This window comes from Bos grunniens, chromosome 7 (assembly GCF_055505025.1).
Source record: "Bos grunniens cultivar Pamir isolate PY7600 chromosome 7, Bosgru_T2T1.0, whole genome shotgun sequence".
Classification (NCBI taxonomy): Eukaryota; Metazoa; Chordata; class Mammalia; order Artiodactyla; family Bovidae; genus Bos; species Bos grunniens.
The window spans coordinates 80,141,272-80,168,610 of NC_141171.1; the positions used below are offsets into that span (position 1 = coordinate 80,141,272).

Below are 27,339 nucleotides of genomic sequence, written 5' to 3' on the forward strand. Positions count from 1 at the left end.
AAAAAAATCTAAAAGGATAAAAACCAGAACACAAAAGAAAGACACTGGCAATACATTTGGACCTAGTTTGAGATGTTAAGATAAAAAAAACAATCCTTTGCATAAGAATATGATGAGAAATGTGGAGAAGGCAATGGTACCCCACTCCAGTACTCTTGCCTGGAAAATCCCATGGATGGAGGAGCCTGGTAGGCTGCAGTCCATGGGGTCACACAGAGTCGGACACAACTAAAGCAATTTAGCAGTAGCAGCAGCATGATGAGAAATGATGTCTTTTCAGTTCCCTGTGTGGGTTTATTAAAAATTTTTTTTAAATCACATTTTTAAAATATTTTTATTGGAATAGTGTTGATTTACAATGCTGGGTTAGTTTCAGGTATACAGCAAGGGGAATTCGTTATACATATACATACATTCACTCTTTTTAGATTCTTTTCCTATATTGACCATTATAGAATGTCGAGTAGCATTCCCTGTGCTCTACAGTAGGTCTTTATCTATTTTATATACAGTAATGTGTACATCTCAGTCCCGATCTTCAACTTTATCCCTCCCCCACTTACCCTCTGACAACCACAAATTTATTTTCTACATCTGTAACTCTTTTTCTGTTTTGTAAATAAGTTCATTTGCGCCATTTTTTAGATTCCACATGTAAGCCATGTCATATATTTGTCTTTCTCTGTCTGACTTACTTCACTCAGTATGACAATCTCTAGATCCATCCATTTGCTTCGTGTTTAAAACTCAGAGGCTTCATACACACACCTCACGCACAGTAGCTGGCTTAGCTGGAGTCTACAAAGACCCAGTGGAATGGATAATAGCAAAACCAGTAACAGCAGCACATCTATAGAGAGTTGTCCATGTTCCAGGTCCCGTGGACTTGGCCCTTTTGGGGACCAGATCAGTCAACCCATAGAGTAGTTATAAGAGGTCAGGATTACCAATATTTTGTTTTCCAGTTGAGGAAGCCCAGGCTCAGAGAAGTTAACCTAAGGTCTTACATAGCTAGTAAGAAGTGGAGTCAGAATCAGCTCTCCAGAGCCTGTGTTCTTAACCACTGAATTGCTTTGGATTGTAGCCAGCTAAAACCCTCTTCCCTTCCACGCAGCAAGTTGTCTGGGGGCCATGTTATCTAATAATGGCTTCTGCCCTCCATCACCTTTATCCACATGGACACAGATGGAGGTGGTGAGATGCCCTTTCCCCTGAGCCATTACCCTCACTTCTCTGTCGGAGCTGGGAATAGCAATTCTACCCGGAGGATTTCTCTTGTCTGGACATAGCTCAAAGAGAAAGTCAAAGGTAATCGGCCTAATAGTTGGGCAGACATCTTGATAGAGCAATGATAGTAATTGGCCTGAAATGTAGGGAAAAGAACAGTGTTTTATTTGGTTCAGGGATTCTCCCACACATATCTATTATCAGACCATTCGCCGTCAAGAGCAGCCTGGAGCGCCGAAAGCCCCTGTGATATGAAACAGAAGGAAGGACGTTAGACGGGTGTCAACCAGCCATCACGCTAAATATACCTTTGACTCAGGGAAGTCTTCCGATGTGTTTTGGAGAGAAGCAGCCTGCTTTCAGAAATGAGTTTCATCTCAGGGGACTATGGAGTGGCATTCTTGAAGTGTGGTGCACATTTCAGGGAGGCTGGCCTCCGCTTGAGTAAAAATCCCATTTCCTGGTCTTTCATCACCCGCCTTGTTTCCTCAAGAAAACTTCAACCAGGATGACAAAAAGGAAAACTGATAAGATTTCAAGAGTAATATTTAAATTGAGTGTTGAAAAAAGGTGATTGAGGGAAGTAGGTTCCTTCAATATTTCGGCAGTATCACATAATTGTTGCTTTCCTCAAAAACTGTAGAAATGCTTCCAAGATAAGACCTGGGGGAAATTGAATGAAAAGTACTCCTCATTGCAATTTTTGCTTATTCTGGATTCTCCTCTCCTCTGAGATGTGTGTGCATACACACACATGTATACACACAAACACTTTAGTAACTCTTTACCAAGGATCTGCTGCTGCTGCTGCGTCACTTCAGTCGTGTCCAACTCTGTGTGACCCCATAGACGGCAGGCCACCAGGCTTCCCGTCCCTGGGATTCTCCAGGCAAGAACACTGGAGTGGGTTGCCATTTCCTTCTCCATTGCATGAAAGTGAAAAGTGAAAGTGAAGTCGCTCAGTCGTGTCCGACTCTAGCGACCCCATGGACTACAGCCTACCAGGCTCCTCCATCCATGGGATTTTCTAGGCAAAATTACTGGAGTGGGGTGCCATTGCCTTCTCTGTTCCAAGGATCTACTATGTGCCAAACATTGAAAATACCTCAGTAAACAGTTCAAATCTGGTCTCTTCCTCATAGAACTTGATGAGAGGAGACAGATAGGTAAAAAGGCAATTATAGGAGCTAGGGGAGGGTAATGGAAAGGGTACAAAACCCAGGTTGAGGGAAATAGATTTTGTTGGTTAGTCACTGAGTCCTGCCCAACTCTTTGTGATCCCATGGACTATAACCCTCCAGCCTCCTCTGTCCATTGAATTCTTCAGGCAGAAATACTAGAATGAGTAGCCATTCCCTTCTCCAGGGGATCTTCCAGACCCAGGGATTGAACCTGCGTCTCCTGCATAGACAGGTGGATTCTTTACTGCTGAGCCACCAGGGAAGCCCAGAGAAGGAAGATTAGATAGAAGCTAAATGTTTTCTAAACTGAGACTTAAAGATAAATACGTCAACTAAAGAGCAAGGAGTTTGTGCAAAATCCTTGGTCCTTTTCCTTGGGACTGTGATGGTTAAGAGCTTCCTATCCTCGCTGCTCTGAGGATGCTCGGTTGGAGAACAGGGAGCTTTGGCCTGAGCCATGTCAGTTTCCACCAAACCATTCCCAGACCAAGCTGCTCAGTGAGACTCAAGCTCCACTTTGCTGTCCGGGTGACTTCTGAAAATGCAAGCTGGATGATGTCATTTCTATTTTGAAAACTTTTCATTTGTTCCCGTTGGTCTCAGAATAAAATCTAACTCATCCACATGGCCTCTGGGGCCTTGGAGGATCTAGTTTCCCCAGCTCCACCTTATGTCACTCTCTTCCTTCTTTCTACCCTCCAGCCACATGGGATTCACCTATGCTCTTTTCCGCCAGGGTGCCTTTGCATATCTTCCTCCTGTCTGGAGTACTTTTGTCTTGCTCTTCACTTGGCTTTTCCAGTTCACCCTTATATGTCACCTGCATGGAATAGTGAGGCCCTCCCTGGCCATCCTCTCTAAGTAGCTTCCTCCTCTTACTCCCTTTCACAGTATCCCATTCTTTTCAAAGCACATATCATGATTTGTGCAGGGCGGGGCAGGGGAGGGGGTTTGCACCATGCTGCACGGCATGTGGCACCTTAGTTCCCTGACCAGGAGTCAAATCCCTGTCCCTGCATTGCGAGCACATAGTCTTAATCACCGCATGGCCAAGAGAGTCCACGTACCACAATTTTTACTGTATTTGATGATTTTTTTAACCTGTGTTCTCTATAACAGTGGAAGTTCTGTGAGGACGAGACTATGTCTTTCCTAGTCACCACTGTATTCAACAGTGCCTTGTAGGGTGCCTTGTATCATTCTCCAGGCAAGAATACTGGAGTGGGTAGCCATTCCCTTCTCCAAGGGATCTTTCTGACCTAGGGCTCAAACTTGGGTCTCTCACATTGCACGAAAATCCTTTACCATCTGAGCCACCAGGGACACCTCATTATGTATAACAGATGCTCAATTAATAAAGTAAACCCCCCTTTCAAGGACTGTGGCAGGTCTGAGATCTCACCCTAATTGTAAGCTAACATATTATTAGCCAGCCACAGCGTCATCAATGTTATCCGAAGAGGGGGTGCTCCTGGGTAAGAGACAACAGGCTTTATTCCTCAGAGCAATGTAATTTCGAGAATACCAGCCTATGTGCAAGTTTCCCAAACACCAATTCCCACAGGGCAACACAGGGCCAGGTGACAGCTGCACAGGCCGTGGGTTACATTATGTACAACTCTTCATTTACTATACTCCAGTCTCCACATGGGCAGTGAGCCTGCTCTTGCTTTTCTCCAGAGGGAGACATTCTCTTTATTCTACTGGACAGTAACTAAACCTGGCCTTTGCTCTGAAGACAGATGCTATATCTCCTAAGGCTGTTCACTGTACAGACAGCCTTTCAAAAGATAGTCCAGAGCTAAGGCAGTCGGTGCCTCTGCTCATAAAACATTCAGAAACACACGAGACCCATTATCTCCTACCATCGTGTGAAATTGCTGGCTTTTGACCTGCCAAAGCAGCTACCTCGTATGATTCAACCTAATGCTTTTTGAATGAAAGAAGGAAAGGGACAATGAGTAGATGAAACATGAAACAAATTGATAGCCACTTGGATGCTTCTCAGCCCACCTTTATAGAGCCAACTTCAAGGATTTGATTCTGCAGTGATAATTGTTGGACACTAAAGAAATTGGCTTGGGAATTCCCTGGAGGTCCAGTGGTTAGGACTCTGCACTTTTACTGCTGAGGGAACGGGTTCACTCCCTGGTCCGGGGACTAAGATCCACAAGCCACGCAGCGCAGCCAAAAACAAAAAAAAAGAAGAAGGAAAGAAATCGGCTTGATACTGATTTTGGAAAACACAGATAGACTTCTCGAATTCTCCTACTGCCAGAAACCAACCACAGCCTGATTCTAGAAGATGAGAGCTGAGAAGTGCAACTATAGAAAGAAAGCATGGTTTGGTTTTTCAGTCCAGAGTGGAAATAAATGGGAAATTCAGTTTAAAGGAAGGCCTTACCGTTCCATTAGGGACAATTAGACTTCATAGTCTCACGCACATCACTAAGCCAATGTCCCTAGCTCTCCACGGACTGTGTCATGTCATCTTTGGGGCACAGTGGCTTTTCATCATCTTAGTAATTTAGAACCTGAAAGTCTAAATGTGTTTATTTGAATGTAAGGCGAAATGAGGATAATAATAATCATAATTTTAAAAGAATACATCTACTGCTGTGCAGACCCAAATCAACATGAAAAAGTTCCAAAATGATCCCTTTGAAGGCATTTCTTGAGAGTACACATAGCAAAGTAAATCATGAAATAAGATGGCTATACAGGTGAGAACAAGGGTGAACTAATTGATTTTCACAAAAAAAAAAATCTGCAAAAAGCTAGGCATAAAAGGACTTTTGTACCACCCCAAACCTACTACTTAATGAATCCCCAAATCATGCCAAAATTGATCAGTCTTAGGTATTTAGACTTTCTTTAATGCAGGGGATTTTTTTACTCTGCGAACCTGAGATCAGGAGCACCTCTGTCATTTGGAGAATCATTCTCTATACTTGAGGCTAAAAGCTGATATCTCAAACCAAATCTCATATTGATAGGGTGATATTGGGGACAGGCTGAGGCTTACAGTGTTTCAATCTTGCCAGCATAGAACACTGCAATTTTTAAATTCAGATAAGTAGTTTCTTTTGAAAAAGCAAAAAATGCAATAGTACTATACTCAAATTCCTGCCTGGGCTAATCCCATGGAGAGCAGTGGTTACAGCCATGCATTGTCCAAGCTGCCCTAGTCCCCACCCATCCCTGTTCTCCTACCTCGCCCACTTCTCCTTACCAGTCCCCAGTAGGCATCCGAGGTTACTGCCACTGCTCCTGAAAAACAGTAGGTGGCTGGCTACTAAACTGCTTCACCAGCAAGCAGAGAAAGAAGTAATTGTTCACGTTCTCTCTTTTTCAGATTCAGTGCAGGACTGTCCACGTAACTGCCACGGGAATGGCGAATGTGTGTCCGGGCTGTGTCACTGCTTCCCAGGGTTTCTAGGAGCAGACTGCGCTAAAGGTACTTACCACCACTTCCCTGCGACGATTGGAAAATAGAAAAGAGACTTCTCAATGGGGCTGGGAGAGGGAGCACCAAGGTTGCCTCCCCAGCAAATTCCACTGGGATATCTTGTAAGCCGGTGCAAGCTGTGCATCCTACCACTTTGGTAAAGAGGAGACTTTGATATATGACAATTGGCCAATATACCTATAAGAGCAGGGCAGTTATCCTTGGCATTGAGGTGTGCTGAGAAGAAAGATTTGCTAAAAATGAGATGGTTAGATTTCCTGTAAAAGCAGAAGTGAATTGCCATCACTCCTTTCTTATAATCATTAACTTCTGTGTAATGGAAGATTAAGCATCTCAGGGTTAGTAAATTTCATTCATTCTGGCCAGCTACGCTCTTAATCTAGGAAGTGCTATTTATCTTGGTGGAATCGGTTTTAAATTGTATTATTAATTTATCTACACTGCTTTGCACAGAATGACGGGGGCCCTGGGATTCTTGGGGGGAAGGTAATAGAAGAAAGAAAATGACTCTCACAAAAATAGGGGACTTATGGCTCATATCTAGCTAACAGGAGACCTTGAGTTTGACCTTCAAGTGATGGTATCACAGGCAAGTGCAGTGGAGAGCTGAGCTTCTCACACTTTTTAGACATGGTTCATGCATGCATACACACACACACACACAAGTATTTGTTCATGATAAATACAGGTATAAAATTAAATTGAGACTTTCATAAAACAACACTTCATGTTTCTTTTCTATTCTGTCCTATTTCACTTTTAAAAAATGAAATATACTAACTACACTGACTCCCCACCCACCAGTGAGTGGGTCTGAAAAACAGCAGTAGAGAGCTTCCAAGCCTTTGTTCAGGAGTCAGGCCTTCCTGGGTTCCAGCCCCATTCAGGATCTCTGTGGCCTTTAGCAAGTGACCTAACATTTCTGAATCTTGGTTTCTTCCTCTGGAAAACTAGGGAATTTCTTCCTGAATTCATTGTGAGGATGGAATGAGAGAATGTACCCCCAAGCTCTTAGCAGAACACTTTGGGAGCCCTTGGAGGCTTTAGTTTTACCATCTTTTATTTACACATGTCATAGTATGTTTATTTATATATCTGTATACTATTTTCATCCCTTTATGTGCTCCTCTTCAAAAGACCATGCTGCCTTGATATTCTAAGAGAGAGGCAATCATTAATAAAGCCACTCTGTAAATGCTAAATAGTACCACCCTCACCACAATGGCTTGGGAAAATTGTATGGTATTTCAAATATTCACAGTATTTCAAAGATTTGCAATTCCCATATCCTTCCGAATGCTGATTGATAAATGAACAGGACTGTGGTTTGGTTGCACCTGTGTGAGATTCATTGCTAAATGACACTACTACATTCATATCCTTAACCACAGGATCATGTCAAAGATTTAGTAAACCTGTCAGATGCAAAAGGAAAAGAGAGCAGGGATCCACCGAACCAGACCATTCTCTCGGCCGCTTTTCTCCTTACCACACTATGCCCAAGGGCACGTGGACACATCCCCCAAGTAGACAGCAGAGCCTAGCGCTCCTTGGCTCCAGTTCTGATGGGCTTTGATGGAGGGAGGTAGATGACACCTGCCTCGTGGTGCCGAGCACTTTTCCTGAGCAAAGGCTTTAAAGTAGGGAAAACCTCAATAGCGTCTGAATGGCTTTTCTTGCATAATCTAATTTTCCTGGGAGTGAAGGCATTAATGAGAGAAAGGACAGAATAGTCCTTTTCTGTATGGCTGCAAACGGGCTGAACACTCTGCTGCATGGCCTGTGAGCTGTAAATGTATATTAACACTGACACACTTCGATGTATTATTAATCCTAAAACCGTGTGTGCTCCGGCTGCACATCCAGGGACCGGCCTTTCAGCCCTAAGTACCCCAGCCATTTAAGAACTCTTCGCTCTCCATCCATTTGCAGATGAGCGCCCATTCTACATTATGGATCTGTAATGGGGTGTGCATTTAGCTGCTTAAAAGGCCTCTCGGTGTGTGTTTTGCATTCACCACCTGTACTGCGGGCCGGGCGGCACGCTCTGACTGTGCATTAGTCGGGGTATATAATTGATCCTCGCGAAACAAATATCGAGTGGCTGTTAAGAGTAGTTCCTCTGGCATACTCAGAAGCCGTTCCAGAAATCGGCCTCTGAACTTGTTGTATATTTTAATTCAGCTGTTGACGCCTACAGTGGGCAAAATTGAAGTGTTTAGAGACGAAAATTGCTTTCTCTTTGTTTCCTCACTTATTCTTGGGTAAGTTGGCTTAAGAATGTTAGGACTAAGCTTTTGCCTCTTGGCCCTGAAGATATTAATTCCTTAGTATTTTTTGAAATGGGCACAATTTAGCTATTTCATTAACAAGGACAGTGTTTAGAAACACCCTAATCCCTCATTTCTCACACTTTGCTCTTTCATGTACCACCTTCATGATTTTTGTCAAATTCATGGGGCATCAGAATTTTTATTTCCTTAATATATTTCTTTAAGTTTACCCATTAGGTTTACATAGGTGAACTTCTTTTAAAAGGAACAACGTCAAAATGAAAAGTTAGAAAAGAAACCTGGAATCTGTTGCAATAAATAGGAAAGGTTAATGCTGCCTTTGGGCTTCCCTGGTGGTTCAGACAGTGAAGAATCCACCTGCAGTGCAGGAGACCCGGATTTGATCCCTGGATCAGGAAGATCCCCTGAAGAAGGGAATGGCACCCCACTCCAGTACTCTTACCTGGAGAATTCCATGGACAGGGGAGCCTGGCAAGCTACAGTCCATAGGGTCACAAAGAGTCAGACATGAGTGAGTGACTAACACTAACAAACAACCAGTGCTGCCTTTAAATCTATTGAGAAAGAAATATTTTCTTTTTTTAAATTTTGTTGACATATAATTGATTTCCAATATTGTATTAGTTTCTGGTATACAGCAGAGTGATTCAGTTATGCACATATCTATTCTTGTTCATCGGAGAAGGCAATGGCACCCCACTCCAGTACTCTTGCCTGGAAAATCCCACGGATGGAGGAGCCTGGTAGGCTGCAGTCCATGGGGTCACTAGAGTCAGACACGACTGAGCGACTTCACTTTCACTTTTTCACTTTCATGCATTGGAGAAGGAAATGGCAACCCACTCCAGTGTTCTTGCCTGGAGAATCCAGGGACGGGGGAGCCTGGTGGGCTGCCGTCTATGGGGTCGCAGAGAGTCAGACATGACTGAAGCGACTTAGCAGCAGCGGTAGCAGCATTCTTGTTCATATTCTTTTCCATTATGGCTTATCGCAGGATATTGACTGCAGTTGCTGTGCTGCACAGTAGGGCCCTGTTGTCCATCCATCCTGTGTATGATAGTTTGCATCTGCTAATGCTCCAGATGCTTGCATCTGCTAAACTCCTGCTCCAGCCCTGCCCCTCCTCCCACTTAGCAACCACCAGCCTGTTCTTATGTCTGTGAGCCTCTTTCTGTTTTGTAGATATGTTCACTTGTGTCCTGTTTTAGATTCCACATGTAAGTGATATCATATGGTATTTGTCTTTCTTACAATCTCTTCACATAGTTCATCAGTGTTGCTGCAGAATGCATTATTTCATTCTTTGTTATGGCTGAGTGATACTCCATTGTATGTACGTACCACATCTTCTTTGTTCATTCTTCTGTTGATGGACAGGTTGTCTCCATGTCTTGGCTGTTGTATATAGTGCTGCTATGAGCATAGAGGTGCATGCATCTTTTCAAATTGTAGTTTTGTCCAGGTATATCCCCAGGAGTGGGATTGCTGGATCATATAGCAACTCTGTTTCTAGTTTTTTGAGGAACCTCTGTACTCTTTTCCATAGTGGTTGTACCAATTTATATTCCATGAACAGTGTAGGAGAGTCCCCTTTAATCCACACCTTCCCCAGCGTTTGTTATTTGTGGAGTCTACAGTGTAGACTTTTCAGAGATGGCCATTCTGACTGGCGTGAGGTGGCACCTCATTGTCATTTTGTTTTGCATTCAAGTACGGAATCTTTTCCCTGCTCTGAGCAGTCAAGCCAAGTCAGCTTCTCAGACATTCATTTCACACCTTCTGCTGCTGCTGCTAAGTCACTTCAGTCGTGTCCGACTCTGTGCGACCCCATAGACGGCGGCCCACCAGGCTCCCCCGTCCCTGGGATTCTCCAGGCAAGAACACTGGAGTGGGTTGCCATTTCCTTCTCCAATGCAGGAAAGGGAAAAGTGAAAGTGAAGTCGCTCAGTTGTGTCCAACTCTTCGTGACCCCATGGACTGCAGCCTACCAGGCTCCTCCGTGCATGGGATTTTCCAGGCAAGAGTACTGGAGTGGGGTGCCATTGCCTTCTCCATCATTTCACACCAGTGATCCCCAAATTGGATCCTACTGTATAGCACGTGTGAGCCAGCCTGGCTTCTAGAGAAATTCAAGCCTTGAATATCTCAAGTCCTAAGTTTAGGGTCCTGAAAATAATGCAATTCACTGCTTACACAAGAGGTAGGTGATAAAGTGGGAAACTTGGTAAAAATAGGCGCACAGGTTCAACTCTACCAGCTTCAAGTGGGTAAGCTTAATGATTAGTGCCTGATTTACTTGGGGTCTGTTAAGCCTCCATTTCAAATAGTTTCTTTTTTTTCATAACCACCAATAGTTATTAAGTATTAAAGATGTACCAGGCTTTGTATAAAGTACTTAATGCATACAGTCTTATCCATTCTCATATCAGCAATGTGAGATAAATCCTATTCTAACCACCCTCCCCAATGTTAAGCTTTTTTTATTAATATTAAAATCATTTTTGTCTTGCAGACAGATTGCATAAATAGTACACAGAGTTCCCAGGGTTCATTCAGCTTCCCCTGATGTCAACGTTTTAAATTACCAAAGTTCAGTTGGTGAAACCAGGAAATTAACATGGATCGATGCTATTGACTAAGTTACAGACTTGTTTCTAATTTTGCCCCTTTTTTCTGGTCCAGATCTCACTTTGTGTTTAGTTGTCATGTCTCTTTAGTGCCCTCCAGTCTACAAGGGCTCCTCAGTCTTTTTTTTTTTTTCGCATGACCTTGAGTGTGTTTTGCAGAGTACTAGTGAGGCATTTCTTAGCTAGCCTCTAGATGTGGGTTTGTCTGATGTTTTCTCATGATTAGATTGAAGTTCTACAGGGACTTGCCTGGCAGTCCAGGGGTTAAGACCTGTGCTTCCACTGCAGGGGGCACAGGTTCGATCCCTGGTTGGGGAACTAAGATCCCATGTGCCGTGCAGTGCAGCAAAAAAAAAAAAAAAAGATTGAGGTTACATAAGATGCTGTGCCTTTCTCAGTGAATTCTATCAAAGATGCACTTCTGGTCTTTGATAAGAAAAGATTCAAATATGGTTCTGTGTGAGGGGGTGTGTGCTTGTGGGTGTGAGCATGTGTATACCTGCCCCTCACCCCTCACACATAAGGCGGAGATGGTAGGGTGGCTCGATCCCATTGGTCCTGTGCAATCTGTTGGTGACGATGACAAATTGCCACTCATGGACAACTTTTGAGCCTAAGAAACTCCTAGGTGTTAGCAGGGAGAGCTCTGGAGCAGACAGGGTGAGTAATCGTGCTAGCCAGTGCAGAGGAGAGAGACAGCCAGTCCCGGGGCTCCTGCCACCCTGAACGGAGCATGCCATCTCCCGGCTGCAGCCCACGATCATGTCCTTTCTTTCTTGATAAATGTCTTTAAGAGAACCTGAGCCCAGGTCCTCCTCCATCACAAACTCACATTCCCCTTTGTTCCTGCACTGCCAGCTGTGCCCAGTATGCCTCAGGTCTGCCAGTTTCTGTATTGCAGGCAGCCAGCAGACTCAGGCTCTCCTGCCAGGAGGAGAATTTGCCACATTAGCGGACGAGATTCCCATCACATCCAAGTGGCCAGGTGTGCGTCCAAGTGACAGAAACGCGGGTTTGCTCTCCTGACCTGGCGCAGCGCCTCTTGTGCCCTCAGATATGCAGTGTGGACGGCAGCTCCTTGTCTCCTGATAAACCTGCCAGTCTGCATCAGGCACTCAAAGACATCCTCGCAGTGAGTGAAGAAAGCAGTCGGCATGAACTGCAGGGCAGTCATGCCACAGTCCGCCGCCGAACTGGGGGCTCCGAGGGGCTAGAAGTTCAAGTGGAACTGACCCTCACCCCCAGAAGAACGTATGCGGGTTCTAACACCTCGATCCAAATCAGTTCAGGGGACCAAACTTATTTGTGCATCCAGCAAGTGCCTATCATGTGCCCGCTGTGAGCCAGGCACTGCACTAAGTACCAGGCATAAGGTAACAAGCGAGAGTGCCAGCACGTGCCTTCTGGGAGCTTCCCGTCTGATGGATGCACATGATAAGGACATAGGAAATGTAAGCCTAAGTCCGGCGTGCTGGGATGTGGACTCTGAATGCTATGGATGTCATTAAGGAGAAGATAAGAAAGTTCATGAAGCAATAAAGTGTGGATCTATGAAGAGTCAACTCGTTTCAAGGAATGTGGAAAAAATTCCATGGCGGAAGAGTACAGTTGCTGGGGTCCAGCCCCGGTGGAACCAGGGAATTTGAAGCGGGGACGGCGTCGGCGAGGATCAGGAAACAACTGCTTAATTAAATGTTAATTAAGGATATAAAGAGTAATAGAATAAGGATAGCTCAGTGAGGAAATTCAGTGGAGAAAAGAGGCTGAATAATTCAGCCAGAAGGTGAGAGAAAGAACGACATGGGGAGACCAAGTTTCCATCAACAAGGCCCGCACTTTATTTTCCAAAGTAGTTTTTATACCTTAAGTTATGCATAGAGGATAATGGGGGAAGGGGTAGAGTCATGCAGTAAGCCAGGCTTTCTTCCTGCAAACTTATCATATGCAAAAGTTTAGGTGATTTGCATCATCTTCTGGCCCGGAGGCCTGTTAACATTTTAAGACCCTTTCTTCAGAAAACTTATTTTTCTCTAAAGGTGACTAGTCAGGCGCCACCCTCCAAAAGCATTAAAGTTGCATTCCTATAGGGCAAAGGTGTGGTGGGCTGTAACAAGAAAAAGAATTAACTCAAGGGTCCAAGATTATAAACATTAAAGCTACTACTTACACCAATTATGTTCATCAATACACTGCCAGGGACACAGCAGGTAAGGGATATGGAGACTTAGCAGCAAACATTGGCCCAACAAGTGAAAAACCCTTCACCAATACAATTTCTAATCAATCTTTTAACTGCTCAAAGGAATCTGTGTTTAGACAGTTTAGAACATCTCCTGCCTCTCACAGTTGGGAGGCTCTGAGCAATCACTTGTGGCCAGAAAAACCTATTCAGGCAGGCTAGAGGACTTCCAAAGGAGTTTGTAGGTTGAAACACTATCACACCCAGGAACTTTATTAACTGGAGCTGTAAGTTAACTTTTTTTTTCAGAGAGAGGTAGTAGGGGACAGCCTGTAAAGTCAGAGGTGTAGGTGAGAGCACAAAGCAGAAAGTAGGCAGACTCTGGTTTTGGGGGTAGATGCTCGAGAATTTCCAGGGGGACTCCTGAGGCTCGATCCCGCCTTTGCGTATGCCGAGCCTCCTTCCTCATGACCTTTGCCACGGGCAGAGTTCCTCACGCTGGCTCCTGGCGGTGATAGACTTCCAGTTGAGCTATTCCAGATCCTGAAAGATTATGCTGTGAAAGTGCTGCACTCAATATGCAATATGCACTCAATATGCAACATGCCGGCTCCCGGCATACAGTAAAGGAGCTACACTGAAGAGTGTCTTCTAGCATAGAATGTCATTAATTTCTTAATGCAGTAAGCAACCTGTTCACATTCAGAGCTTGAGGAGATATGGTGGTTTTTTTTCCTGATGTCTTGCACTGTTCTCCATCAGGTGCCTCTCCTGTCCAGCTAGAATCATGCTTATTATTCAATTATTGTTTAGTTTATGGTTTTTTTCTGTTATTACTAATTCCCTTGCATGACTTTCTAATCACTATACTTGTATGCTATTTGCTGTGGGCTAGATTTTTTTTTTTAATATTTGTACCTATTTACTTTTTTGACTGCTCTGGGTCTTAGTTGCAGCACAAGGGAACTTCCAAGTGGCATGCAGGATATTCTAGTTGCCACACAAGGAATCTTTCAGTTGCAGCATGCAAACTCATAGTTCCAGCATGTGGGGTGTGGGATCTACTTCCCCCACCAGGGATTGAACCCAGGCCCCCTGCTTTGGGAGTGTGGGGTCTTAGCCACTGTACCACCAGGGTCATCCTGGGCTAGATGCTTTTTAACTCTGATTCCTTTTTCTTTCATTGACTTGTGTTTGAAGTCTCTCATTGACTTAAGATGCTTCCTTAGCTTGTGCATAAAGCAGTCTTGCCTTTCAGAAAAGATAAGGCTTCTGATGGTGTGGTTTTTGATGTAAGTTTTTCAGGTGGTGTATTTGGTGCTGAACTTAAGGCCCCAACTTGCAGTAGAAATTTAATACAGCAGAGCTTTCCTTGTTCAGTAATAGCAATTAGAAATTACAAGGTCCACTGCTGAATGGCTGTCAGGGGAGGCCCAGAAATGCTGCAACCACAGGAACATAGTCTTCTCTCTGGGAATTGCTCTCTGCTCCTACCAAGTTTCTGTGGGGCCTTGAGAAAAGAGGATGGAAATCTTGCCATTTTTCTCTTCAGTTCAATTCAGTTCAGTCGCTACTGACTCTTTGTGAATCAGTGGACTGCAGCACGCTAGGCCTCCCTGTCCATCACCAACTCCTGGAGTTTACTCAGAGTCATCTCCATTGAGTTGGTGATGCCATCCAACCATCTCATCCTCTGTTGTCACTTCTCCTCCCACCTTCAATCTTTCCCATCATCAGGGTCTTTTCCAATGAGACAGCTCTTCGCACCAGGTGGCCAAAGTATTGGAGTTTCAGCTTCAGCATCAGTCCTTCCAATGAATATTCAGGAATGATTTCCTTTAGGATGGACTGGTTGGATTTCCTTGCAGTCCAAGGGACTCTGAAGAGTCTTCTCCAACACCACAGTTCAAAAGCATCAATTCTTTGGTGCTCAGCTTTCTTTAAAGTCCAACTCTCACATCCATACATGATTGACTACTGGAAAAACCATAGCTTTGACTAGATGGACCTTTGTTAGCAAAGTAATGTCTGCTTTTTAATATGCTGTCTAGGTTGGTCATAGCTTTACTTCCAAAGAACAAGCATCTTTTAATTTTATGGCTGCAGTCACCATCTGCAAGTGATTTTGGAGCCCCCAAAAATAAAGTCTACCACTGTTTCCACTGTTTTCCCATCTATTTGCCATGAAGTGATGGGACTGGATGCCATGATCTTAGTTTTCTGAATGTTGAGTTTTAAGCCAACTTTTTCACTCTCCTGTTTCACTTTCATCAAGAGACTCTTTAGTTCTTCACTTTCTGCCATAAGGGTGGTGTCATCTGCATATCTGAGGTTATTGATAGTTGTCCTGGCAATCTTGATTCCAGTTTATGCTTCATCCAGCCCAGCGTTTCTCAAGATATACTCTGCACAGAAGTTAAATAAGCAGGGTGCTAATATATAGCCTTGACGTACTCCTTTTCCTATTTGGAACCAGTCTGTTGTTCCATGTCCAGTTCTAACTGTTGCTTCCTGACCTGCATACAGGTTTCTCAAGAGGCAGGTCAGATAGTCTGGTATTCCTGTCTCTTGAAGAATTTCCCACAGTTTATTGTGATCCACACAGTCAAAGGCTTTGACATAGTCAATAAAGCAGAAATAGATGTTTTTCTGGAACTCTTGCTTTTTCAATGATCCAATGGGTGTTGGCAATTTGATCTCTGGTTCCTCTGCCTTATCTAAATCCAGCTTGAACATCTGGAAGTTCACAGTTACATATTGTTGAAACCTGGCTTGGAGAATTTTGAGCATTACTTTACTAGCGTGTGAGATGAGTACAATTGTGCAGTAGTTTGAGCTTTCTTTGGCATTGCCTATCTTTGGGATTGGAATGAAAACTGACTTTTTCCAGTCCTGTGCCACTGCTGAGTTTTCCAAATTTGCTGGCATATTGAGTGCAGCACTTTCACAGCATCATCTTTTAGGATTTGAAATAGCTCAACTGGAATTCCATCACCTCCACTAGGTTTGTTCATAGTGATGCTTCCTAAGGCCCGCTTGACTTCACATTCTAGGATGTCTGGCTGTACCCACTACCCAATCCCTCTTGGCCAAGTTCTAGCACTAAAGTCAAATCATTGTCATCATCACTGACATGTATTGAGTGCTTATTGTGTGCAGCTACTGCACTAAACAACTGTATAATTAGCTCAATGAATCATTTATTGTCCTATTTTATAGATGATTATCATCCCCTCTTACAGGCAAGGAAAATGAAACACAGAGCAGTTAAGTAACTCGCTCAAGATCACTCAGCTCATAAGTGGTATTGCCAGGATTCAAACCAAACAATCCGGCCTGAACCCTTAACGTTAGACCAGCCGTGAGATGGATTCACCGAAGATGTGAGTGTAGGAAGATGTGCTTGGCACGCAGTTTGTGTAGCAGATATACACTGGGATTTGGATTTGAACCCCAGGAAACCCTCAGGAGAGGAAACTAGGATTTCCTAGGTAGAGAGTGGCAAAGCAGGTATTTGAAACTATACCCACTGTAGAAAATTACTTAACCTCTCTAAGCCTTTGTTGTCGAATCCATAATATGGGGGCAATAGCAATATTACCTGATGGATTGCTGTGAGAACTAAAAAGTAAATGCATGTCAAGCATGTAGAACCATGCTTGACACGTATTGAATGCTCCATAAGTACTACCCAGCGTTAATCTTCACAAGCCTTGGAAATCACTGTTATCCAGGAGAAACAGAGACTCAGAGAAAGAAAACTACTTGCCCAAGGTCACACTGCAGGCTAGATGTTGATGCCATGTCTGGCTGACTTTGAAACTTGTGACCCTATCTTGGTTTTCCTAACTTGGCAGAAAAATCTCCTAAATGAGGAGCAGTGACCCCTCACTTACTCTAAAACCGTCACAGAAACTCAGCTATCTGGCTCTCCTGGCTGGCTTCATCCGCTCACCTGTTTCCCATTTCCCCATCAGTTCCTCCCCCAAGTGGACATCTGCACTCGGGAGGGGAATGATGAGCCCCTTCATCTCCACCAGTGATATAGGGGTCCTCCCCACCACCCCAGAAATGCTCCCCTCGGAGCATCTCTGCCAAGGAAGCCACTTTCCCCTTTCACAGCTGGCTCACCTGTCTCAGATTCCACCTGTCTTTCCTGGAACAAGCACGGATGTTCCTTTAGACCACCTGTCTTTCACACCTGTCTCCCTCTGCCACCCCACCTCCCTCACAATCCCCTGTAATACAGACTGGCCAGGGGCCATGGCTGCTGCCCACAGGAGTCGTTCCACCGCCCAGTGCAGTTCAAGGCTGAATCCCACCTCTCCTTGTTCCTGTCCTTGACCTGAGAAAATGTGCAGAAATTTCTTGGCGGCAAGGACCCAGGAGATGGAGCTTGAAGCCAGGCCCTTGGTTCAGGCTTTGCAGAAAGTGAGTGTCCACACTCAGCAAAGGCACCTTTGGTAAAGTAGTGTAAGAATCTCTGCCCATATTGAACATGAAGTGAATGCCAGGCCCTGTGCAGAGGGTTTAAACGGAATGATCTTGGGTCATCCCCATTTCAGAACTAAGGAAACTGAGACTCAGAGAAGCTAAGGTACTCACCCAGGCGTGGCTTTAGAGCCCTGCTCATCAGGATCACCTGTTAACTCACAGCTTGCTGGGTTCCCCCCAGAGTTTCTGATTCAGTAGGTCTGGGGTGCTAGCATCAGCCTGGGGAACCTGTTCAATATCCAAACCTCCGGCCCCACACCAGACCCTCTGAATCAGAATCTCATTCTCACAGCATCCCCAGATGACTTGGGCGCACATCCAGGTCTGAGTCTGGATGCCGCTGCCCTTGGACTCTGCCCAGATGGCCCAGAGAGCAGGAGCGGCAATATCTCATTTACCTTCCACTCTCCCCAGCTTGCCAGGCAGGGACAGAGGATGCCTGCTGCCTCCGTTTGGAAGCTGCAGTGCCCTTTCTTTGGTGCCCTCCTGCAGAGCCTTGCCTCCAGAACGTGGACACTCCTGCTGGGTGGTACACCACCAAACAGCAATCTCTCCATCAGCCCTCCCCCGAGTCAAGTTACTTCTGAGGCTAAAAATCTTTTTGTTTCCTTTTAAAACTAGATAAGCAGAGCAGACCGAGAAAGCAGAGGGCCTAACCCTAGGGAAACCTGCTGTAGGAATGAGACGTAGAGAGGTGGGAACATACTCTGGTTTTAGGAAAAAAACGTTCCATATTGGGAGATAAACCAGTCTTTAGAGAGGAGGTCAGCCAGGATGGGTGATGGGAAAGAGCGTTTCCCCCTCCCCTGTCTCTTGGTCTTTTTGTTTGTTGGTGTTTGGCCCCAGTGTGGCATGCAGAATCTTAGGCTCCCCAACCAGGGATGGAACCTCGGCCCCCTGCTTGGGAGTGTGGAGTCTTTACCATTGGACTGCCAAGGAAGTCCTTCTTGTCTCTTTATGATATGATAATCTGGAACAATTTTCTCCTAAAAAAATGATGATAAATCATACCTATAGATTTCTTACTATGTGCCAGGCATTGTACATAGCACTTCACAGGCATTATCTCATTTCATCCTCTTAAAAACACCACGGGTTAGGTAATCCAACAATTTAGTCCTATTTTGAAGATAAAGAAAATGAGGCTGAAAATAAGGTGTCCAGAGTCACATCACTGGTAAAACCGAAGGGAAATCTGAGCTGTCTAACTCATAAGCCTGCACTGCCTGGTCCTCTTCTATGTACCAGTCAATAAACAGTGAACAAACAGGCCTTCGTGTCTTGGGGGAGCTCCCATGCTTACAGACAACCGGACACCAGTAACTTCCAAGCCCATCTCAATGCCTGAATCACAATAAGAATGAAAAGTTACTTCAGTGTGGATGTGAGCTGCAAAAAAGCTTACTGTGTACTCTGAAAATTTTAAATATTCATTATGTAATTAATGCTGTTCGATCACACATACACACACAGAAAAACTTAGACGTTTTTTAAGAAAAGCTTAAGCCCTTATCGATTGAGAACTTTTATAACTCTCAAAATGGAGGCATCCCCATATCTCTACAGGTATTTTAAATGAATTGAATTAATCATAGGCTTAAAAGTCTCTTGCGATCTTCGTTAACTTCCCTGGGTTTAATTAAAACATCTGTGCACTTTTAATTTATCGATTCATCCAACTCATATGTCATGTTTTTAACACACCCCAGCATGCTCTGCATCATTTTTAACCCGATTTCCACTTAACTAAAGCAATTAAATTCACCCCGGATTAATTAAAGCATCCATACTTTCGTGCTTAAGTCAGCGTGTGCTGCTTTCCCCACATGGCTCCTGAATGTCAGAGATCTGACACACCTGATGAGTTTTTCGTCCTTCTGGAAATTCTTCCCTGAATCGCTTCCTTGCTTATTAATGTGCCTTTTGACAGAACGGGAATGAGGAAGTGGGTGCACCCGAACTTTGGCCCTCTGAGCCAGAGGCTCTGTCAGAAGCATCCTTGGCTTTCCTGTCTTCACAGGGGCTGCTGGATCTTTCCCCCTAGACTGAGGCCAACTAAAGTGTCTGAGTAATCCAGGCAGGAAGGCGGGGGGCGGCTCCGGTCAGAGACTATCATCGTGAGGAGACTGGCCGGTCATGTTTGCATCTATAATTTTGTCATGGCTTCTTAGTTCTGCTTTCCATCCTCCTCACTCTTCCTGCAAAAACGGTCCTTTCTTGTCCCACCCATTTCATAGGAAGGGAAAACTGAGGCACCAAGGTCAACAGGCTTGTCAGCTGGGCATGGTGAGCCAAGGAGCTATTCAGATGGGAGCAAATGAGCCCCCTGGAAGCTAGTTTGAACTTCTGCCCCCCATCCACTGTGACAGAGCCCGTTTCCCCTCAGCTGTGGCAGCATTGGAAGTTATGTATTTTCAATTTTTAAATTTTTTTTTATTGAGAGTTGTATTAATTTCTGCTATACAGCAAAGTAATTCAGTTATATGTGTATACATTCTTTTTTTATACTCTTTTCCATTATGGTTTATCATAGGATATTGAGTATAGTTTCTCTGTGCTGTATGGTAGGACCTTGTCTTTTATCCATTCTACATATAAAAGTTATAGATTTCTTTAATCTGATAAGTCAAAGATTATTTCTCATTTTTATCTATATTTATTTAATTGCTAGTGAAGTTGAGAACTTTTCATACTTTTATTGGCGATTTTTTTTTTTCATTGCACTGAGTCTTTGTTGCTGAGCCTGGGCTTTGTCTAGCTGTGGAGAGTTGGGGCTACTCTTCATTGCAGCACATGGGCCTCTCGTCGTGCTGGCTTCTCTTATTGTGGAGCACAGGCTCTTGGCACAAGGGCTTCAGTAGTTGTAGCACACAGGTTCCGTAGTGGCAGTTCCTGGGCTCTAGACCACACGCTCAGTAGTTGTTGCCCACAGGCTTAGTTGCTCTGTGGCATGTGGGATCTTCCTGGAACAGGGATCAAACCTGTATCTGCTACTTTAGCAGATAGATTCTTAGCCACTGCACCACCAGGGAAATCCTTATTGGCAGTTTATGTTTATATTTATCTGTCCTTTGCCCAGGTTTTCATTTGTTTGTCTCCCTTTATTGATTTGTAAGAGTTCCTTTTGTATTTCATATGCCAAGCTTTATTCTGTAAAATGTTAGAAAATATATTTCCCCAGTGTTTCCTCAGTTGTCGTGTTATTCAGTTGCAACTCTTTGCAACCCCATGGACTGCAGCACACCAGGCTTCCATGTCCTTCACCATCTCCCAGAGCCTGCTCAAACTCATGTCGAATGAATCAGTGATTCCATCCAACCATCTCATCCTTTGTTGCCCTCTTCTCCTCCTGCCCTCAGTCTTTCCCAGAATCAGGGTCTTTTCCAGTGAGTTGGCTCTTCGCATCAGGTGGCCAAAGTATTGGAATTTCAGTATCAGCACCAGTCCTTCCAATGAATATTTGGGGTTGATTCACTTTAGGATGGACTGGTTTGATCTCCTTGCAGTCCAAGGGACTCTCAAGAGTCTTCTCCAACACCACAGTTCAAAAGCGTCAATTCTGCAGCACTCAGCTTTCTTTACAGTCCAACTCTCACATCCATACATGACTACTGGAAAAACCATAGCTTTGACTAGATGGACCTTTGCTGGCCAAGTGATGGCTCTGCTTTTTAATACACTGTCCAGGTTTATCATAGCTTTTTTTCCAAGGAGCAACCGTCTTCTAATTTTATGACTACAGTCACCATCCGCAGTGATTTTGGAGCCCCAGAAAATAAAGTCAGTCACTGTTTGCATTGTTTCCCCACCTGTTTGCCATGAAGTGATTGAACCGAATGCCATGACCTTAGTTTTTTGAATGTTGAGTTTTAAGCCAGCTTTTTCACTCTCCTCTTTCACCTTCATCAAGAGGCTTTTTAATCCCTCTTCACTTTCTCCCATAGGGTGGTGTTATTTGCATATCTGAAGTTATTGATATTTCTCCCAGAAATCTTGATTCCAGCTTGTGCTTCATCCAGCCCAGAATTCCACATGATGTACTCTGCATATAAGTTAAATAAGCAGGGTGACAATATACAGCCTTGACGTACTCCTTTCCCAACTTGGAACTGGTCCATTGTTCCTTATCTGGTTCTATCACTTCTTGACTTCCATACAGGTTTCTCAGGAGACATCTTTTTAAGAATTTTCCACAGTTTGTTGTGATCCACACACTCAAAGGCTTTAGTGTAGTCAATGATGCAGAAGTAGATGTTTTTCTGGAATTTTCTTGCTTTTTCTAGGATACAACAGATATTGGCAATTTGATCTCTGGTTCCTCTGCCTTTTCTAAACCCAGCTTGTACATCTGGAAGTTCTCAGTTCATGTATTGTTGAATCCTAGCTCAAAGGATTTTGAACATTACCTTGCTAGCATGTGAAATGAGCACAATTGTGTGTTAGTTTGAACATTTTTTTTGGCATTACCTTTCTTTGAGATTGGAATGAAACCTAACCTTTTCCAGTCCTGTGGCCACGCTGAGTTTTCCAAATTTGCTGGCATATTGAGTGCAGCACTTTCACAGCGTCATCTTTTAGGATTTGAAATAGCTCAACTGGAATTCCATCACCTCCACTAGGTTTGTTCATAGTGATGCTTCTAAGGCTCACTTGACCTCACATTCCAGGATGTCTGGCTGTAGATGAGTGACCACATCATCATGGTTACCTAGGTCATTAAGACCTTTTTGGTATAGTTTTTCTGTGTATTCTTGCCACCTCTTCTTAATCTCTTCTGCTCCTGTTAGGTCGATACTATTCCTGTCCTTTACTGTGCCCATCTTTGCATAAAATTTTCCCTTGGTATCTCCAGTTTTCTTAAAGAGACCTCTAGTTGTTCCCATTCTATTGTTTCCCTCTATTTCTTTGCATTGTTCACTTAAGAAGGCTTTCTTATCTCTTCTCGCTATTCTTTGGAACTCTGCATTCATATCAGTGTACTTTTCTCAAAGCTGATCTTCTTGGTCCCTTGAATTTATCTTTTTTATATATCCCATTCACAAGAAAATAAAATTAGTCTTCAGTATTTTTTCAAATACTGTGTCAGTCTTTTTTCTTATTTGGATCTTTAATCTGTATCAAATTTATGGTGTGTAATAGAGGTCAGACTTTATTGACTATCAAATAGATTGTCACCTGCAGGAGCCCAGAAATAATGGAAACTTGCCTTTCCTGACTTCAGCTCAGCACCAAACTGTGTCCACAATCTCTAAAGACAACGGGACACCTCTTTTGGTTTCAATGACACTGAACTTTGTCTCACCTCCATGACCCAAAATATTAATATTATATCCTTAATTGCCTCAGAGGACTCGAGGCATCTTTATTTCTCTGTCCTTTTTTCCTACCACCTAAGCCAGCTACTCGCATATATTAGGTTGTTCGTAAGTGTTTATTGACTAACTGGGATGTGAGGCAACCAATTGTTAGTACAGTTTTGACAATTTCTCGGAGTCCTAGGCTCAAGTAGTCTCCAGTCTTTTTTCCAGAGAAATGTTCAATCAGATTTCATATCAATTTTGAAAGACACATTATTTGTTTTTTCAAATTTAAGTCTAATTGGTTTACCATGTTATGTTAATTTCTGCTGTACAACAAAGTGACTCATTTATACATTCTTTTTCATATTCTTTTCCACTATGGTTTATCATAGGATATTGAATATAGATACATGTGCTATATACAATAGGACCTTGGTGCTTATCCATTCTGTATATAATAGTCTGCAACTGCTGATCCCAAACTCCCAGTCCTTCCCTTCCCCACCCACCCCCTTGGCACCCGCAAGTCTGTTTCTGATTTGTAAATAAGTTTATCTGTGTTGTATTTTAGACTCCACATGTAAGTGACATCATGTGGTATTTGTCTTTCTCTTTCTGACTTACTTCACTGAGTATAATAATCTCTAGGTCCATCCTGCTGTGAATGGCATTAATTCATTCTTTTTTATGGCTGAGTAGTGTTCTGTTGTATATATGTATATATTGTATATATGTATGCGTGTCTATCTTTATCCATTCATCTGTTGATGGCATTTCGGTTGTCTCCATGTCTTGACTCTAGTAAATAGCGCTAGCACTGCCATGGACATTGGGGCGCATGTACCTTTTCAAATTGTAGTTTTGTCTGGATATATGCCCAGGGATGGAATTGCAGAACCATATGGAACCCTGTTTTTAAAAAGACACTTTATTTGAAAAATCCCTCCAACATCTAGCCCAGCCCGCAGATGCCTCGTCAAGATGCAGGCGTGCTCCCTGTGTGTCTGGCTGACTGGCCCTCTTCAACTCCCTCTGTCTTCTCTCCAGCTGCTCGCTGTACTGCAAGCCCCAAAGAAATGGCACCCATTTCACTTAAAGCAGCCGACATGCCTGACTTGTCCTGTTACTTCCCAATGAGTAAATAACATGGATAATTCACTTCATCCTTTATGGAGAACTTTAGGGCGGTGAGGGGAAAGCTCCAGCTTGATCACTAAAATGAGTTTTACACCATTTAGGTGAATCTAAATTGTGTCATAATTTTGTCATCAGCCTGTAACTTTTCAGTCATTAGTGGCAGCAGTAATTTATTTTTCTTCTGAGAAAAGTCTTAGAGCTTCCATTTACTAGATTTACTAAAACAGAAATAGCCACTTTGTGCAAATGTTTTAATTAATTTTAAATAGAAGCTTGGATGTATAGTACCATGCTCCTTTAAAGCCTTAGGAAGAAGGAAGAGAGACTGGAAATAAAACTTTCCACTGTGGTTCCAGAACCACCTCCCACCCACAAGCAGGGGAAGAACAAGATGAGATCTTTCTGTTAGTATTATTTGGAGCTGTGGTGGTGGTGGTGGTATGTGTGCCTTTGAGACCTGGGAGTCAGTTTGGTCACTCAGTTTGGAATGTCACAGGGAACATCGATTGATTTCTACGCCAGGTGTCAGCTACTGTTTTGAGTCCTCAAAGATCTTCGCACACGTACTGCTCCCAGCGACTCAAAGAGACGGGTTTTTTGTGGGGAGTGTGGGTCTCAGAGAAGTTTGGTAATCTTGTCAAAATCCCACAGCTGGTAAGTGATGGGTGAGGATTTGAACCCACGTCTTTCTGGCAGCAAAACCCTTGTTCTTTCCACTTAACTGTTCCATATCACTTGCAGGCAGGTGGAGCAGAAATATTTGTCCTATAACTTGCTATAAAAAAAAATCTTGTAGAATTAGTGAGAGTAAAACTAGTAAGAAAAGTTATTAATGCAGAAGGAGGTCCCTACTTCATGTGCAGCCTTCCAGGTGAGGATCAGGCTGAGCTTTCCATACTGGGGTGCTCTGGGTTGAATTATGTCTGAGGATGAGTCAGTTACCCTGAGGGAAGGAGTTCTCTCTGATGCAGGTCAACAGTGGCTACCAGAGGGGGCTCATCTGGCATTTGCACTCTGTCCCATGGCAAACGGGTTATTAGAGAGCTTCATGCTTCTTTAGCCTGCCTTCTATTTTTTTTTTTTTCATGTAACATCAGTGGAGCCTGTCAAGTGTCCTGCTTTCTGAAGAACATCACAGTGTTTTGCATTTTTTACCACCCTCCTGGTGAGCATGCAGCAAACATGTTGAAGGAAGGCTGCTTTTAGAATGTAGAGAACTCTCTGACCTGACTGTTCTCCCTTTTTTTCTCCCTGAGAAATGTAAGTAGGTCACATTTTAAACCAGGCACCTGGTTTTAAATAAATCCATGCTTACATTCTAGAGAATCCAATGTTTTTTCACCACCTTAGAGTTTTTGCAAAAGAGAAGCTGTTTCAATATGAAATAAGAAAATAATCCTAACTTTATTTTTCAATTGATAAAGACAATAATTTTTTCCTCTTTGCTTCTTACCCTCCTCCACCTTTGGGGTGGAAGGAATGTCCAGTGGAAGCCCATTGGTGGTGATTTAATGTAACTTTCTCTGCCATCCAGAACTAGTCTAATATATAACCCTCAGGTCAGAAACAGCCCTTGGAAGCTCATCCCACTAGATACTCACACTTCTCACTCTTTTCCCTCTTGAGTGTGCATGGGTGGCGGGGGGTAAGAAATGGTGCTTATTCAAGTTTTCCCACCAGGAGATATCTTCAGTGTTACCTAGATCAGAAAGGGCAACTGAGTTTTCTCTTGTCCGCCTGCTCCCAAGTCCCAGCCAGGGCCGCTACCTTGAAGGTTTTCAGGCTTTTTCTAGACTCGGGAGAGCAAAATGCTTTGATTCGTCTCTGCAGAGGTGCAGGAAGGGAGAATAGTGGCCCATGGGCACTCAACGGCCATCCCTGACCTAGAGCTTAGCGTGAGTGTGTCCTGGGGCACTGACATGGAACCAGTGTACTTTGTCCTGGAAGCCCTCTGCAAACTTTGAGAAAGCCCATCATTTCTCATACTTGTTCATATTAACACAGTCTCTAATTTTGAATCTTGGGTTCCCTGATTTAAAACTCTTCCCTCTACTCTCTCTCAGACAGTCAGCATGGGTAGAAACTCTATGGGTCTCTCCACTCAAGTCTCTTGGAATAGAAGGCAAGTTCTCAATATTTAGAGAGATTTTATCTAAATTTAACATGTAACTTTGATGTTCTCACTTTTGAACTCATTCTTCTTTTCTGGTATTAATAGAGTCATAAGGATAAGAATTCTACTGGAAATGGCCTTTTTTTTTTTCACTTATTCTACTACAAAGCATTTGTTGGGCAGGGGAGGAAATAACCCCTCCATCATATGTCAACTGTTGAGATGTTTTTGTTTCACATCAGTTTATAATTAAGGTCAATTACCATCAGCACACCCTTCCCCAGAAAAAAGGCATTGTATGTACAACATGAGGTCCACTGTAGAAATTGTTCTTTCCACACCTTTCATAAATGGCCATGTAGTGCTTGCCCACACCCCCACAACTTGGGAATCCCTGAATGAATCAAGAACATAATAGAAATATTTACTCAAGCAAGCTAACATTGATGAATGTAGCACTAGAAGGAAATCAACACTGATAACCACAATCTTGTCCTTCTGTAGTTTACTATATCTTTGGGAAATTAAACACTCACAGAAGGAGAATGAATTACTATAAAAAATAAACAACATGACAACAAAGGGGGATTGATAAGGTGGGTGGGGCCATTATTATGGAGTGATCTAATTAGATAATGGAATCACATCAGGGGATGGGGAGACCATTCCAGTTGTACACACATATGTGACTGCAGAATTCTTGGAGCCACGGCATCACAAATCGCAGGTAAACCAGGAATCACTAAAAATACCTCTGTAGGTCATTTCTGAAGGTCTCTGGATGCCAGTTCCATAACCTGGAACAGTGTCCTCATTTTAGGCTCACACTAAAAGCCAGGTTCTTCTAAGAGATTCTTGTCCACAGAAGTAGATATAATGATATGGTCATCGGATTAAATCCACCCATTTCTGTCCATTTTAGTTCACTGATTCCTAAGATGTCGATACATTCACTCTTGCCATCTCCTGCTTGACCACATCCAATTTACCTTGATTCATAGACCTGACGTTCCAAGTTCCTATGCAGTATTGTTCCTTATGGCATTGGACTTTACTTTTAGCACCAGGCACATCCTCAACTGGGCGTCATTTCCACTTTGGCATCTTCATTTCCACTGAAGCATCTTCATTCTTTTTGGAGCCATTAGTAATTGCCCTCCACTCTTCCCCAGTAGCATATCGCACACCTTCTGACTTGGGGGGCTCGTCTTCTGGTGTCATATCTTTTTGCCTTTTTATACTATTCATGGGGTTCTCGCAGCAAGAATAGTGGAGTAGTTTGCCATTCCCTCCTCTAGAAGGCAAAAGAAGAAGGGGG

The 27,339-nt window shown here is 43.5% G+C and overlaps 1 protein-coding gene across 5 annotated transcripts in view; it reads left to right on the forward strand.

Moving 5' to 3' along the window:
- The window catches only part of TENM2 (teneurin transmembrane protein 2), a 1,167,677-nt gene that overhangs the window by 966,863 nt on the left and 173,475 nt on the right, over positions 1 to 27,339 (forward strand). For all 5 annotated transcript variants that reach the window (XM_086412765.1, XM_086412766.1, XM_086412768.1 and 2 more), the window contains one exon: positions 5,764 to 5,865. In XM_086412765.1, the coding sequence (XP_086268891.1) occupies positions 5,764 to 5,865 (102 nt within the window). The remainder of the gene's footprint in view (positions 1 to 5,763; positions 5,866 to 27,339) is intronic.